Consider the following 13,135-nt stretch of genomic DNA (forward strand, 5'->3'; position numbering starts at 1 on the left):
TCATACCAGAGACCAGCTAAAACATTGTTTACAATGTTGGCAATTAATGCTGTCCCAGCAGAGTGAGTATATCTCCTTCTGTCTCTAAAAACTTAGGCAGTCTTTGAATTTGTCGCCAGTTCTGCATCTTTAAATAATAGATATGTGAAGTGCAACTCTGGCCTGATAATGTGTCCATCCTTCAGTACTCATTTTCCTTCCCACCAGGTTTCCTTGGCAGCAGTGTGAAGAAACTCGAAGTCTGCAGAACTGTCTCTTAATGTTTTGTATTCTTAAACCAAACTTCCTATAAGAAGGTAATACAGGAGGCATATCCAGTCTAACATGCAAAGAGTCTGTGAAGCTCCATTTGAATGCTCGTGTACAGATGATTTTAGTGTTCACGTGACAGCAAATCTCTTGTAATTGCTCAGCTGAGTGGCTGTCAGAAGTGACGAAATGAAGCAATATGCTTCTTATATCAATATATATGGCATACTGACTGATAGCTTTTTAGCAATTCTGGCAGTAAATGTAATTAAATACTTTTTTTCTTTAAATGAACTATTCTTTAGTTGAATTCCTGGCAATTAAAATATTTAATGATTCTGCTTAGGTATTTGTTGTGTAATGAAGTACAATATGTGAGGTTGTTTAATAGTAAAATAGCAAAAATGGAGGCTATAATTTGTATAACTGTAGAATTAGATCTTTTTCTCTGCCCTTGAGACTTAAAAAGTTTCACGTGATTATTTTAAGGCTATAAAGAATATATTTTCTGTAATGATCTTGGGAGTGACTTAGAATTTGAAATAGTTTAATTGAAGTCCAGAAAAAAAGCTTAGAGAAAGTTAAAGTGTGGGAGTAGGTGTTGAAAGGACACACAAGTTATTTGAAGGCTTGAAGAATGTCTTGCAGTGAAACACTTAGAATTGGCTAGAAATGCTCTGATGGTATGTTTTTCAGCTGATAGTATCTATTCATCAAATTGAAACTCTGCTAGAAGGGATCAATTTTCATATTTCTAGTTTTGAAATGTTTCCAGCAGTTACAAAGTTGTTAAAACAACCAGTTTCAACATTCTTCTAATGAAAAAAAATACAATTTCCAGTTCTAAAAGCTTTCCTCTCAAAATGTAACCTAATTATGCCAACCATCTACAAACTGAGCTGGAAATATTGCAAATTACCCAAAATTTAATTGCTTTTTGTTTCCTTTTTCTTATATCTCATAGATCATCAACGTTTTAGAGAGTTCTATTTTTTTTTCAGGGTTTGAGAATGGGAAAATATTTTGTCCAGCTTGATTGAAAATTTAGCTTGTTCAATTTAACAAAAAAGTTCCTTCAGTGGGGCAAGCCTCTGTATTATTATATTAAATTAATTTATGACCATGTATTGGGTTTCCATGGCAAGGTTTTGGTAGCAGGGGGGCTATGGGAAGTGGCTTCTGTGAGAAGGTAGGTACTGGAAGCTTCTCCTATGTCAATTGGAGCCAATGCTAGCAGGCTCCAAGATGGACCTGCTGCTGGCCAAGGCTGAGCCCATCAGTGACAGTGGTAGCATTTCTGGGATAACATACTTAAGAAGAAGCAAAAAACCTGCTGCCCAACAGCAGCTGGAAGAGAGGAGTGAGGCTACCTGAGAGCAACAACTCTGCATACACCCAGGTCAGTGCAGAAGGAGGCAGGAGGTGCTCCAGGTGCTGGAGCAGAGTTTCCCCTGCAGTCCGTGGTGAAGCCCATGGTGAGGCAGGCTGCCCCCCTGCAGCCCATGGAGGCTAATGGTGGAGCAGATCCCCACCTGCAGCCCATGGAGGAGCCCATGGCAGAGCAGGTGGATGTGCCCAAAGGAGGCAGCCCATAGAGAGCCCACACTGGAACAGGCTTCTGGCAGGACCTGCGACCCCATGGGAGACCCATGCTGAAGCAGTCTGTGCCTGAAGGACTGCAACCTGTGGAAAGAACACATGGAAGGGACCCACATCTGAGCAGTTCATGGAGATCTGCAGCCTGTGGGAAGGACCCACGTTGGAGAACTTTGTGGAGAACTGTCTCCTGTGGGAGGGAACCCGCGCTGGAGCAGGGGAAGAATATGAAGGGGAAGAATGTGAGGAGGAAGGAGTGGCAGAGACAGCGTGTAACGAACTGACCGCAACCCCCATTCCCCATCTCCCTGCGCCACTGGCGGAGAGGAGGTAGAGAAATCAGGAGTGAAGTTAAGCCCAGGAAGAAGGGAGGGGTGGAGGCAAGGTGTTTCAAGATTTGTTTTTTATTTCTCAGTGTCCTACTCTGGTTTTTTATTGGCAATTAATTTCCCCAAGCTGAGTCTGTTTTGCCCATGATGGTAACTGATGAGTGATGTCTCCCTTTCCTTGTCTTGACCCAGGAGCCTTTGGTTATATTTTCTCTCTCTTGTCCCACTGAGGAAGGGGTGTGATAGAGCAGCTTTGGTGGCCATGTGGCATCCAGCCAGGGTCCACCCACTGCAGACCATTCTTTGGCACTGAGGCCAGCTCACATGTAAAAGCCTCTCTCCATGCTGTTAGAATCTGTCATCTGCTTAAACAAAAGGCCCTTATCCAAGCCACCTATTAAGAATGATCATTGTCCTACCCTAAATCCTGATCCATGTCCTGGAATTGGCTGGGAGGGTATGAACTGGCCCAGTTTAGAACCATTCCAGGGATTGGTATAGGTAATTGAGTTTCAAGTCATGGGTTCGTTTCCTGGCACAGTTTACTTTATGTGTATTTTGTATAGGCATGTCTTATGAAGCATATCATCTCCTTTAATCTCTCATACAAAGACATGAAAGAATAAATGCCTGCAAATTAGAACTACAAAAATACAAATCAGAAGTACAAATTTGCAAGGAAGTTATTAACCATTGAAACAAGCTGTAAACTCAACGCATCTTAGTATCTTCTCTTGTTGTCAAGATAGGACAGTCTGCTGCAGAACATGCACAAGCTAAATAAAAATTACTGGGCTCAGGAAGGATGTCAGGGTAAGCAGCAGAACAGACCAAATAGCCTAATGATCCTACTGAAGCGGAATTATCTAGAAAAATGAAATGCAAAAGTATATTTGCTTCTTGTGTTATGCAGCCATTCATTTTATGGAAACAACCTAAATAAGAATTTGCCATATGACTTTCTCAGTAAGCTGACATGCATATTCGAAGGGCTAGATGTTGACATTTAACTACAGACAGAAAAGGAGGACACCTTTCTCAGGTCTAGTGGGAAATGGTTGAAGAGGCATACCTCGGTTCAAGGCAGGGCAGCAACTTGTACCAAACTCTTTAAATCAAGAAGGACATCCTCTGCCAATTCCAGACTATAAACATTTTCTATTTGCTTTTGCTATTCTCATGTATCTTCACATTGAATGGGCCGTATTGTGTTTGCTGCTGAGAGATGTATCTGGATTTTATATAGTATTAAAGAAAACGTTCCCAAATTTTCTACTAGAATCTTCATCTTTCAAAGGGACCTGTGAGGTACACACTGTTCCATGGAGCTAATACATACCTAGAGGACTATTTTTCTTCCTGTGATCCTTCAGAAAAAATGTGCTCAAACTCTTGTTGCACTTTTCCACTGTTTAGTTTAGTAGCCTGGAGCTATGGATACAAAATATTAGCTGTTAAACTGTCAAAACTTGTTGTAACAAGCAGCAGCAGCCATTACCTGAGGGACATTTAGGCAGGGTTTATTGAATACTTTTAAAGTACACAGAAGGCTTTTTTTTCAAAAAGAAATGGATTTTTTTAGTTATATTTTGTATTACATAATTTTGGAAAAATCAAAGTGAAACATGTCACATAGAATAAAACTCCTAATTAGTGCTCAACTGGCATTTCTGCTGATCCACCATCTCCTAAAATATAAGTCTGTTCACAGAATTTCGTTGGTATGAATTCTGTCCTCGTATCTTTGGCCATGCTATTGGATACGCTAACTAATAGTGGCAGATAAGGTCAGATACAGGGCAGCAGGGTAAAGTGCACCATGTGGTCTCTGTACAACTCAGGGAATTGCATAGTGTACTCTGAAGCCAACTGCATTTTCAGAGTGGAATTTCAGATATCAATATATATGTGCTGTCTTGATCTAACACAGTCTTAGTCCAGAGCTTAAGATTTAACCTTAGAAATTTCTTATTTATGACAGACCATATCTGTCCCTGTTTATCCCACTTAAACATTAGGATTTAACATGCTTCTGAAGCAGTTAGCACACAGACTCAAAAGCTTAGCAAGTCCTGAAGAAATTTGTGTATCATCCTGGTGGTTTAGAACTGGTCTGTCTTCATGTGCGCTTACAGAAAATGTTGACTGTGGTTTACATTTTTCAGCAGGATGTGTTCCTGGGACATCCTTTGACAGCACAATTTTGGAACCGTTTGGGTACCCCCTTCCTGAGAAGTCTGACTGAGTGCACGGGTAGTGGTACAGATACTGGCCCCTGGCCTGAACAACAATTAATGGAGCATTTGTGAAATAGGTATTAGGGAATGATAGCATTTTAAAGATACAGGTTTAGATATCAAGAAGAAAAAAAAATAAATAGGACTTTAAAGCTCTATGCAAGATAATGATTGAAAAGCTTCTGTCTCCTAACCTGTGTAATTTTAATTTTTTTTTCTCCGTGTTTGTCTGTCATTATGATCTTTGTTTCTAATTCTTTGCAGACATCTCAGTCAGTCTGTTAGCAGTAGTCGTCAGCTTCTGCGGGCTCGCCTTGCTGGTAGTCTCCCTTTTTGTCTTTTGGAAGTTGTGTTGGCCCTGCTGGAGAAGTAAACCTCTCACTTCCAATGCCAGTAATGTCCCTCAGAGCAACTCCAGTGCTCCCACAGAGGTTTTTGAGACCAGTGAGAAAAAGGAAGTTAAAGAAAATGGGAAACCTACAACAAAGGTACTTGAAGCTGCATTGAAAATTAGCCACACTTCACCTGATATACCAGCAGAGGTCCAGAACGCACTGAAAGAGCATTTGATCAGACATGCACGCATGCAGAGGCAGATCACTGAGCCCACATCATCATCAAGGTAAGTCAGGGGCACTCACATTTGTGGCATGTTTCCTGGGAACAGGTAGAGCCAGAACACTCTGCTGAGTATTTCCAGGATCCTGGATTATTTAAAGACTTCTTAGATATTATGGGTGAAAGAGCAGTCACGTGAAGGGAAAGCCTCAGTGTCCTTTGAACTGAGTATTCTGAAATGTACAATGTACCTTCAGTTACATCAGTATTTTAACATATGAAGATCAAATCTGTGTCTTCTACTACTTTGTAAATACATATGTTGCAACTTTTAAGCGTTTCCATTTTAGGTTTTGCCTATAGGAAAATCTATTTCAGGGTTATTTTTTAAAGTACTGCACGTCTCACTTTTCACAGATATTTTTATAGATACAGCAGTTGCTTTTGCAGAGGAAAGTTTCCCTCTCCACTAAATATATGACAGATTTGTTGTTGATGGCACATTTCTTTAAGACATGGTTTGCCACTTATAAAGGAACTAAAATCCCAGCCTAAGGATATATATTCTTATGGACTGATCTTAAAGCACTACAGATTCTATAAGATCTTTAAATAAATGACAAGCATGTAGTGTTTCTGAAGTGATTTTTTTTTTATTAAAGTGGAGGACAAACTTTTATTTTGTCATAGGTACTGCTTTATATTGAAAAGTAGTGAAGACATGTGCAGTGACCTATAGTTTCAAAGGAGATTTTCTTCAAATACTGTCAGCAAATTTAACGCATGGAAAACAAACAGTGAAGTGGAAAGTTCACTTTCTACATTAAAAAAAAAAAGGGAATGTTTTATAAACAAAGAATGGCAAAATGAAGGCTAAAGGAGGCACCTAAAGTATTGCATAATGCCTTAAGTTAGAATACAAATACTGTATAGGAAGTAGCTTTCCCTCAATAAACCATTTGCTAAATGAATGCATGCTACTAAAGAAAAACAAAACAAAACAAAAATACCCAAACCAAGACCCCAAAGGCTCACATTCACAATAATTTTTGGAGGCACAAGGATGGAGAAGACACGTGCTTTAAATTTAGGTGGGCACATACTTTGCTGGCCTTCTGTGAGTCCCTAAAACAGCATTTTGCCAGTTCAGTGTGCTCATTGCAGTGGTGAGCGCTGAAGTGCTTTTTTCCAGCTCTTCCAACAGCGTGGAACAGCCAACAGGCAACCACAGGAGGCTCCCGTAAATGAGAGCACTCCAGCCAGGGGAGGTCTAACTGACTTCAGCAGCTGAACCATCTCCTGAATTACGAGACTGTACAGCTGGCTTTAAGCCACATTGCCCTGGCTATGCCTGGCTCCAGCTACTGTGTCCATCTGCTAAGACAGGGAGCACAGTATCCAAGCCACTCTGACCAAGATTTTCAAAATACTGGGATGTTATCTTTGAAATTGTAACTGTCATATTAAAAAAAGAGGGACTGAGGTTGATACAGCTGAGCATGACAAGGGTATTACACAACTAACTAACAGGATATTAATTGGAAGAGTTTTGTCCATCATGTAAACCTGTAGGTAATCAGACTGTCTGACTTCCTGAACAGACAGAAGAAATAGCTGGCTGGCAAATGGACTTGAATACTCCCTGTGGTACTATAGGGGAAGAAAGACATTCCAGGGACATTATCCAGAGCTACTTCAGGTTGTGACAATATTCCCACAGACCTCTAGAGTGATTTGGACTGGGGTATAAATGCATTTAAAGTATCTGTGAAGCCAAGGACAATTTTACAAAATTAAAGCCTGCCATCAATCCTACTCTTTCTGCATGTGTTTGTAACTTTGTAAGGCAGCTTTTTGTTTTTATCATCTCTAGATTATCAGGGTTAAAGCTCTCCTGAGAGGGACAGTTCCTTTGCTTTGAGTCACTCCAATTGTTCCACCTTAGCCAGTTAATAGCAGGATGTTTGGAGACATCATCTTCCTTTACAGTTTGCTGAACAGCTCTGCACCCTTGCTACAAAACATGTTTAGAATAAGATGTGTCTCTAAAATTCTCCAGAAATAGTAATTTCTGTGCTTGTAAATGCATTTTTTTCTATATCCCTGGCGACCTTAAGGGAGTCTTAACCTTCTGACAGCCCATATTAATTATTGCTACCAAGAATATCATGTATGAGAAGAAGGCTGGATATTTAGACATCTTTCTGGATTACTCCTCCATTGTGTTGCAGAATGTGGATCACAAAACAACTAAAACCTGACTCCGGTGTCCTTCATTGGGGACCTCTGAATGAAGGGGAGCTATTAGCAGACACAGCAGTAGCATGACTTTCTCTTGCATCACCTTTGACACAGCACTGCTTCGTTGCACTCAGTTCTGAGTGATCCAAATGCACCATATCCTAAATGTATTCCATTGATAAAGGATCTGCAAGAAATATTTGCTGTCTGGATTGTCTCCTCTACACTGACCTCACCTGAGCTGGTGCAGATAAAAAGGTTGTAACCAGTTCTGTCATAGGTTAATGCAGCCATCAGCTGTTAATAAAAGAAATGGGCTCATATTAAGTCATTGTAATTGAAGCATAAGGATTTTAAGAAGCTGTTCACAGCAATAATAAAATGTGCCTGAACACTTTTCTAGACTGTACATTTAACATGGAGACATGTTAGTGTAGGGAAATGATGCATTTCTGCTTAATTAGAACTACATCATTTTCATAGTTTCAATAACATGAAAAGACCTGCCTATAAAAAAAAAACAACCAAACCCCAAACTTTATGAAAGTATTCTGTAATATAGTTTATTGCCTCTATGGTATTCTTTTCTTAAAATGTTCACCTGTATTTTTGAGGGACACGCTTTTTGCTCTTGAGCATTACGTGAGAGATGGTCTTGTCATTCAGCTCTGCAAAGAGTAAGTTGGATCCCAAGAGGCACAAAAGCAAAAGTGAGGTGCTTGGGAACATTAAGGTTAAAGAAAAACAAGCAGATCTATTGACTTTATAATTGCAAGGAGGAGAAGCAGCCTCTGTTCTGTCTAAATACCACAAGTGCTGGTGTACATTCCTGGATTTGGTCCAAAAGATTGGTCTAATGTCATCTAGGAAAGCTAGACCAGAGCCACCCCTCATAAATCTCAAGTCATATCATAAATCAGCATCCCATCCTTCTCTTTTGTCATACATATAGCAGTATTACTGAGTTAGAAATCAACTTCATACTATCATTCCTATGCAAGCACAATTTTATATTAGAGATTTACATACAGATTTACTGTCACTAAAAATGTATGTGTTCTAAGTTATGGAAGGCATGTCTGCTATAGGAGTGCTATATATAAAAGCCAGTAGAGGCTGAAGTACCCTGGACTTGCACATTAGTAGCTTCGCAGCATTTTCACAGCCTGGTTGCCTGACTTCCTGGTACTTCGTTATCACAGTCATTAATTCCTTTGTTATTGCAGAACAAAGGAAGATAAATATGTTACTATGACAACAGTGAAGCATCTTAATAATTAACAGACCAATTAGCTATCTTGGTGAAATGCTGTGACTCAGAGCAGATACTAGGTGCTGTGTAATTAGGACTTTGGCTTACTAGAGCAAAAGCACTGCTGGTTCCCACAGGGAACAACCAGCCATACAGCTGCACTGTTTTACTCAGTGACATCTTGCAACAGTGATGACATTCACAAGAGGATCTTACCTGCATAAAGTTTGAAAATTTGAAAGAAGGTTGGTACCTTAAAAATCATAGATTTGGGGGTTTATATGTTACTTTTACAAGTATTAACCCAAATCTTCATAAATGCAAGAGAATTCAAGGAAAAGAGAATTTGTCATGTGTCTGTTTTCACTCAGACTGGCAATGTCATACACCTGGCTTCACTGCTTTCCCTGCACAGGCAGTTTTCTTCACTGCTTGTCTATGGCAGGGTTTGAACACGATTATCTGGGCATCTCAGTACTACAGCTGCAGGTGTGGGGAGCACTCGGGAAAGCCTACCTGTCCAGGTTTCATTAGCGCTGGGAGAAGCAGCAGTAACATAGGTCTTCCTCGACTTCACTGAGTCAAAAATACTTAGAAAGCTAGTGCCTAAACTGCTGCGTGCCGGAACATTTCCTGCCACTACCTTTTGAGTGGAGTTCATTTCCTTCCCTGTGTTTAGCACACCTGCGAGGCTGGACTTCTGAGGACAAAGGCACAGGGACAGCCCTGAAACTCCCTGAGGACAATACTGTATTTTCCTGACTAGTTAGGGCCTTCCCCCTCCTCACTCCATGCAATGTGGACATTGTATACTATGAATTCAGGGAGTTCTAGCATTTAAGAGAAAAGTAAATCTTTCAACTTGTCTGTCTGTGAAAAAAGGTAGAATGTGTTGTGAGGGGGCTGTATTGTTCATCTAAATTTGAGATCAAAACACCTGGATTTTTTGGAGCCACTTCAAATCTAGACAATGAAGTTCTCCCTCTGCTATTCTTGTGTCATGCTAGGGTTGCTCCCTGCACCTAGCAGTACTGAAACGGCTGAAAGGGGAAATGTTCTTGTCTATTATTTAATGGCTGCAGATTACCCTTTTGTATCTCTGCTCAGCTGAACTGCAGTAGTTTTGTGCTTCATGCCTTCTGCAACCACTTCACTTACAGCAAAAAATACAAATAATATCTATGAAATGAGCCCTGGTTGCTTTCAAATGGACAATTTGCATTCCTGATTTAAGAAAAGAAACACACAGCTGTGACACCTCTTGTTTTCAGAACACAACACCACCGGGAAACCAAGCAATAAGGCAAGGCTGCATTTGGCATTAATAAGCAATTGATTGCAAAAAGCAGAGGAAATTCTGACAATTAAATTGTTTTTTAATGGCAACTAAGTATGCTCACAGGAGGAAGTAGTGAGCTTTTCCAGTACAGAATTTTGGATTAGTGAAGTACCAAGGAAATGTGGTAATGTCCAAAAATGTAAACTGGACAGTGTGATCATAATGGAATCTGCTGATGATTCATTCTATGAAGCTTTTTGACCAGTGTTTTTGTACTACTGTGCAAGGCTGTTATGGTGTGCCAGGGGTTTGATTGCACTTCTAGTAGGAAAGGCACAAATTTCCATTGATGTTCAGGAGTCAAGATAAGCTCATAAATACATATGCTTATGCAACACTGCATTCAGAATTACAAGGATTTAAACATTGTGTCTTGCTAGGAGTACAGGAATTGGCTTTCCAATACATTATACATCAGAGTGTGAGAACAGAAGGGAAAAACCCATCACAGAAAAATGTTGACCAAAACTTTGATGTGTATTGCAGCCAGAACAAAGTATTCTCAGTATGAGTGGAGAAAGCAGCCTGTACCTCAGTGTAGCAAATGCCAAGCAGGAGTACATAAACCACTGTAGGATGGCAAAGCACTATGCAAACCCTCAGACATAGCTCTGCATGGCCTTTTCAGGCACCTTTCACAGTCATCACTGTGAAGCCTGGTAAACGTGTAATTGGAAAATCACCACAGAATGTCTCCAAAACCCAACAATTACTGATGACCATTCTGCAAGTGATTTTTTTTTCTGCCTGACTATACTCAGGCCCTAGCACAGTGGGACCGAGCAATGTTGGAACTGTCAGCTTGTTCTGTGAAAGAACCTGAATTTGGTTTTAGCTGCACAGCCTGAAAACAAGGTTATAAATATATGTATTACCAGCACACTGGGTGTCTTTAGGGCCAAGAAGTACATTTTGAATGATCATTTCCTCTCAAGGATGTTTTAACACTTGCAAAACATTTTGGGGGGATTATTTTACAATTATTTTAAAGAGAGGAACCCTTACTAATGTCATGGTCTTGTATTTCCTACTTAGTAGTAGCCAGGTCTTTTCCCAGAGATAACCGTGGCTCATTTTGTGTGTGTGTGTGTGTGTGTGCAGGCACAATTCTTTCAGGAGGCACTTGCCAAGGCAGATGCAAGTGTCCAGTGTTGATTTTAACATGAGGACAGATCCGATTTTGCAAAGGGGAGAGACAACAACCAGCATTGGGAGAATAAAACCAGAACTCTACAAACAGAAGTCTGTGGATTCTGATGGGCAACAAGAAGATGTGAAAACATGTGGAAAACTTAACTTCACTCTCCGGTATGATTATGAGAATGAACTTCTGGCTGTCACAATTGTCAAAGCCTTAGATCTGCCTGCTAAAGACTTCACAGGAACATCTGATCCCTACGTTAAGATTTATCTGCTTCCAGATAGGAAAAAGAAGTTCCAGACACGAGTTCACAGAAAGACATTAAATCCTGTCTTTGATGAAACCTTTCAGTTTCCTGTAGCCTATGATCAACTCAGCAACAGGAAATTGCATTTCAGTGTTTATGATTTTGACAGATTTTCTAGACATGACATGATTGGGGAAGTTATTCTTGATAACCTGTTTGAAGTCTCAGATCTCTCCAGGGAAGCCAATGTATGGAAAGACATCCACTGTGCTACCACAGTAAGTAGTGCGTTCCAAAAGCATTAATGTGATATTTTCGTTTCTCTTTGTAGTTTGTGGCACAGCATCCTGTTTATCAGCAGAGTCTGGAAGAAAAGAAAAAAAAAAGTTGTCAATATTTTCCTTTGAGCATAGAGAATAAGGTGCTTAGGAAGCTATAAAACATAATAACTACAAATCTTCTGGGAACATACCATCACCCATATAGTTTACTGCAAATATAAATTAGATTTATTAATTAAATAGTAGATCATGAAGGTCACTGCTTAATAAGAACAACTAATGTTTTCCTGTTAGCAAAATACCCTCTCCTTCAAAATGACCATCTATTAAGGAGCAAGCCCTGTCCTGCTCTTGTTAGCAGGTTTTCATCGACTGGAATTTTGTGAAGAGAGAGAGAGGCTAAAAATGCTTGAAGTCTAAAATGTTCTTTGCTGGCTGCCCTGTGCTTAGGGTCCCCAGTAGACAAATCTGTGTTGCTGCTGGTTACTAGCAAAACTCAAGAGGCACAACCAGGAGGAATTAGGAAACAGAAATTATTTGTTTGTTGTTGCAAGCAAGAAGAGGAAGCCTATGCATGGATGACAGAATGGATGACAGGCTACCAGCAGGAAAGCCATCAGTCTCCAAACGTTGTCTTTATTAACCTTGAAATCCAAACTCATCTTTCCTGGCTGGAATTTGAGGGGTAAAAAAAAATGAAATTATGGGAGGTATGTGGGGGTTATTTTATCTAGTATGCTATTTATATGGAAGTTTTCCCATTCTTTGGTCTCAGGAGATATCCAAAACAATCTGAGTCACCCCTGGATTTGAGCATGGCCTCCTGACAGTCATAGTGGGGATGAACAGAGGACAGAGCGGTACTAGACACTGTTTCAGACACAGAAGCTTTATACCATCCCTTCAATAGAGCCAGAGACTTCCCATGCCTCTTTTCCCAAATATTTTCATGCTATTCATACCTGCTAGACCGGGAAGTCTAGGTCTGCATGACTAAAAGGACAAAGAGTATTTCCTCACTGGTTTGAGCATGAGCATTGTGTTTCCTGAGAAAGGAGAGCATAGTGAGGAGCATAGTGGAGACAGTTTTTGAATGTGAATTCACAAAACCAGCTACTTATTTAACTGCCGGCTCTACCAAACTGGTCTGAGCAGCCTTCAGCACACTTCCAGAAAACCACATCTGTGGATGCTTAGTTTGATCAAGCTCAGATTTCAGGTAAACTTAAGCACTGTGTTCTCAAGCTTAAAATTGAATCTGTGTTTAAGGTCTTGGAATAATAGTCCAGTAATCATTTTTACAATTTCTTCTAGCTTTGATATTATCTTTAATACTTTAGTAATGATTTAAATGCTCACCGTTCCTTTGCAACAGGTATGTCTGGAGATTTTTAGCTGATAACTAGAATGGTTTCAGCAAATTAGAATCCCTGGACTATTCACCACTTAGTTTTGAGCAGATTAAAATGCCGTAGCAATTTTTGGAGCTGGGAGAGATACTAATATACTGGATTAAAACGGTTGCTATCTGGGTGCTGAATTCTCATTCGAGTTTCTTCCTCACTAAGGGTTAGTACATGCAGTCATAGTGTTTAATTCACTCTGCTGGTGTTTTACTGTGTATGAAGTTTAAGAGAAAGCATGAAGTTCTTGGATTTCAGCCTT

General features: G+C 40.1%; 1 protein-coding gene across 1 annotated transcript in view; it reads left to right on the forward strand.

Moving 5' to 3' along the window:
* Window positions 1–13,135, forward strand: part of SYT10 (synaptotagmin 10) — a 36,008-nt gene that overhangs the window by 8,804 nt on the left and 14,069 nt on the right. Inside the window, exons 2-3 of the mRNA XM_056342142.1 lie at window positions 4,676–5,033; window positions 10,903–11,467. Coding sequence (XP_056198117.1) covers window positions 4,676–5,033; window positions 10,903–11,467 — 923 coding nt within the window. The remainder of the gene's footprint in view (window positions 1–4,675; window positions 5,034–10,902; window positions 11,468–13,135) is intronic.

The sequence above is a fragment of the Falco biarmicus genome, chromosome 5 (assembly GCF_023638135.1).
Source record: "Falco biarmicus isolate bFalBia1 chromosome 5, bFalBia1.pri, whole genome shotgun sequence".
Taxonomy (NCBI): domain Eukaryota; kingdom Metazoa; phylum Chordata; class Aves; order Falconiformes; family Falconidae; genus Falco; species Falco biarmicus.